The following is a 2,091-nucleotide window of genomic DNA, read 5'->3' on the forward strand; positions in this document are numbered from 1 at the left end:
AGGCGTACACCAACTGCATCACAACTACCAACTGTGACACATGTTCGACATGATTTCTAATTTTTCTCTCAACATCACTGGTCTGCTATCAATTATATTATTAGTGTTCATTACTGTCCATCCGTACCTGACATGCCTATCGTTTTGATGCTTAGGTGGGCTGCAGCCAGTGCCAGCACGCTCTGTATCTGAAGGCAGGGTGCATTACACGCTCATCGTGTGCTTTTCTGCCATTCTGACATACGTGGACATATTTAAATTCACACCTGTGGGCACTTTACAGACAATTTCTGGGAATTTAGAAACATTGATTGTGAAAGAGTCACTTGAAGGTATGATTACCTGTGTGTGCAGCTTCCTTTGCTTTGCTGATTTTTCCCCCATTGTTTAGTAATCTACTCTGAAGCTTCAGTGTTCATTCTCACTGCCCTCCGAGCTCTTTTCAGTGAAACGACTCTGGAAGGCTCGCTCAACACTACACTTTATACTTGGCAGCAGACAACAGACAGGCAGTATTTAGATGATAATAGAAACCACAAAAACAGCTAAATATAACTCAAGATAATAAATACTGGGTGCTTGTTCAGCAGGTGGATACAGACACAAGTCCAATAAGCAGCTGCTTGCTAATGTTTGCCAAATCGATTTAAAAATCTATGATATGTCAGTGTTGTGTTCCTTAGTTGTTTGCGTTGCTTCCAAGCGGTTAAAGACATCAATGATTGCAGGTTTTATAGCTTTAAATAAAGACAGAGACAATGATCCCCTATTTTTCTCCTATTTTTGTGTCAGCTCTTGCTCTTAGAGATCTTATTGAGGGGATGAGTGGATTCAGCTGCTGTATACAGTATGAGGTACACAAGAAAACAGACTATTAACACTGCTTCTCAAATCTCCACACTTATGGTCTCATAGTTCTAAACCAGAAATGCATTTTTCATGAGTGAAGATCATCAAAAGAGAAAGCAATATTCTTCAAACAATAATTTGGGGGTTTTTTGGCAGCGAGTAACAGTGAAATCACTGAAGCCCCGACTAGCTGGAGATTTTTCTCCACTCTGCTTTGTCTCTGACGGCTCACAGAGCTGTATTATATAGATGCACAGCTTGTAAAATCCGGGGCTGATGCCAGCATCGGTTTTTATGATAACCATTTGGCCGGTACTAGTGCCTTTGTGCTAATTTAGTGCTGTCGTTGACCCTTCTAGTGCCAGGCAAGTAAAAAAAAAAAAAACGCGAGGGGAAAAAACAAAGTCCAAGCACAAGATTAATGTGACTCAAAGCTTAAACTTCAGCCACTGCCATAGTTAAATGTTAATTATGTGGGATGTATGTTTAGCTGATGTATTGATAAATCCAGTTAAACGTATTTGCTCATGTAACCCTTAATAATAAGCATGCTGTCAATTAAAGGTCACACAAAGTGATTGTAATCAGCAGTAAGAGAGTGATGGTAGTTACTCTCTTACTGCCTTTGCAGAAGGACTATTGCTGACTGATTCTCTCCCAGCAATGTTATTATTTGCGTTTTTTATGTCATGCATTCATTATTTTTTTGATCAAGCTTTTTCTGTTTACTCAGCAGCAGTGGAAGCAGCACCAGTTTAAATAAGCTCTGAATACAGAAAGCTGTGTTAGTATTTAAAATGTGATTTGTGCGTGTCGTTGTTGCACTGACACCACATTTCATCTTTGCTTTGTATTTTCTGTTCTCTAAAGATCTTCATGCCAACCTGCTTAAAAAGACAATATCCTCTGTCATATGTGTGACAGTTATCTACACTCACACTAATGAATTAAAGGAAAAAATAAAAATGAAAAGAAAATTGTTTCTTTTTTTTCAATGACATGAAATATGAATCCCTGTCTTCCTGTCTCATACTCTTCAGGTGGAAGGAGCAGCATATATGGGTTCGTTTTTATGGAAATCTCGTAGTATTGGTTTGTGGAACCGGTCTAGAGGAGAAAATATGTTGGACAGTGGAGCTCCCTTCTACGATACCTACCAGACTTCGGATGGACAGTTCATGGCTGTTGGTGCCATTGAACCTCAGTTCTACAAACAGCTGCTTAAAGGTTTGTTGACTTATT

General features: G+C 39.2%; 1 protein-coding gene across 3 annotated transcripts in view; it reads left to right on the forward strand.

Annotated features, from left to right (window-relative positions):
* The window catches only part of amacr (alpha-methylacyl-CoA racemase), a 49,550-nt gene that overhangs the window by 27,000 nt on the left and 20,459 nt on the right, over window positions 1-2,091 (forward strand). For all 3 annotated transcript variants that reach the window (XM_042218736.1, XM_042218735.1, XM_042218733.1), the window contains exon 5: window positions 1,890-2,076. In XM_042218736.1, the coding sequence (XP_042074670.1) occupies window positions 1,890-2,076 (187 nt within the window). The remainder of the gene's footprint in view (window positions 1-1,889; window positions 2,077-2,091) is intronic.

Source organism: Haplochromis burtoni, unplaced genomic scaffold, assembly GCF_018398535.1.
Source record: "Haplochromis burtoni strain Fernald_Lab_line unplaced genomic scaffold, NCSU_Asbu1 Contig_23, whole genome shotgun sequence".
NCBI lineage: Eukaryota > Metazoa > Chordata > Actinopteri > Cichliformes > Cichlidae > Haplochromis > Haplochromis burtoni.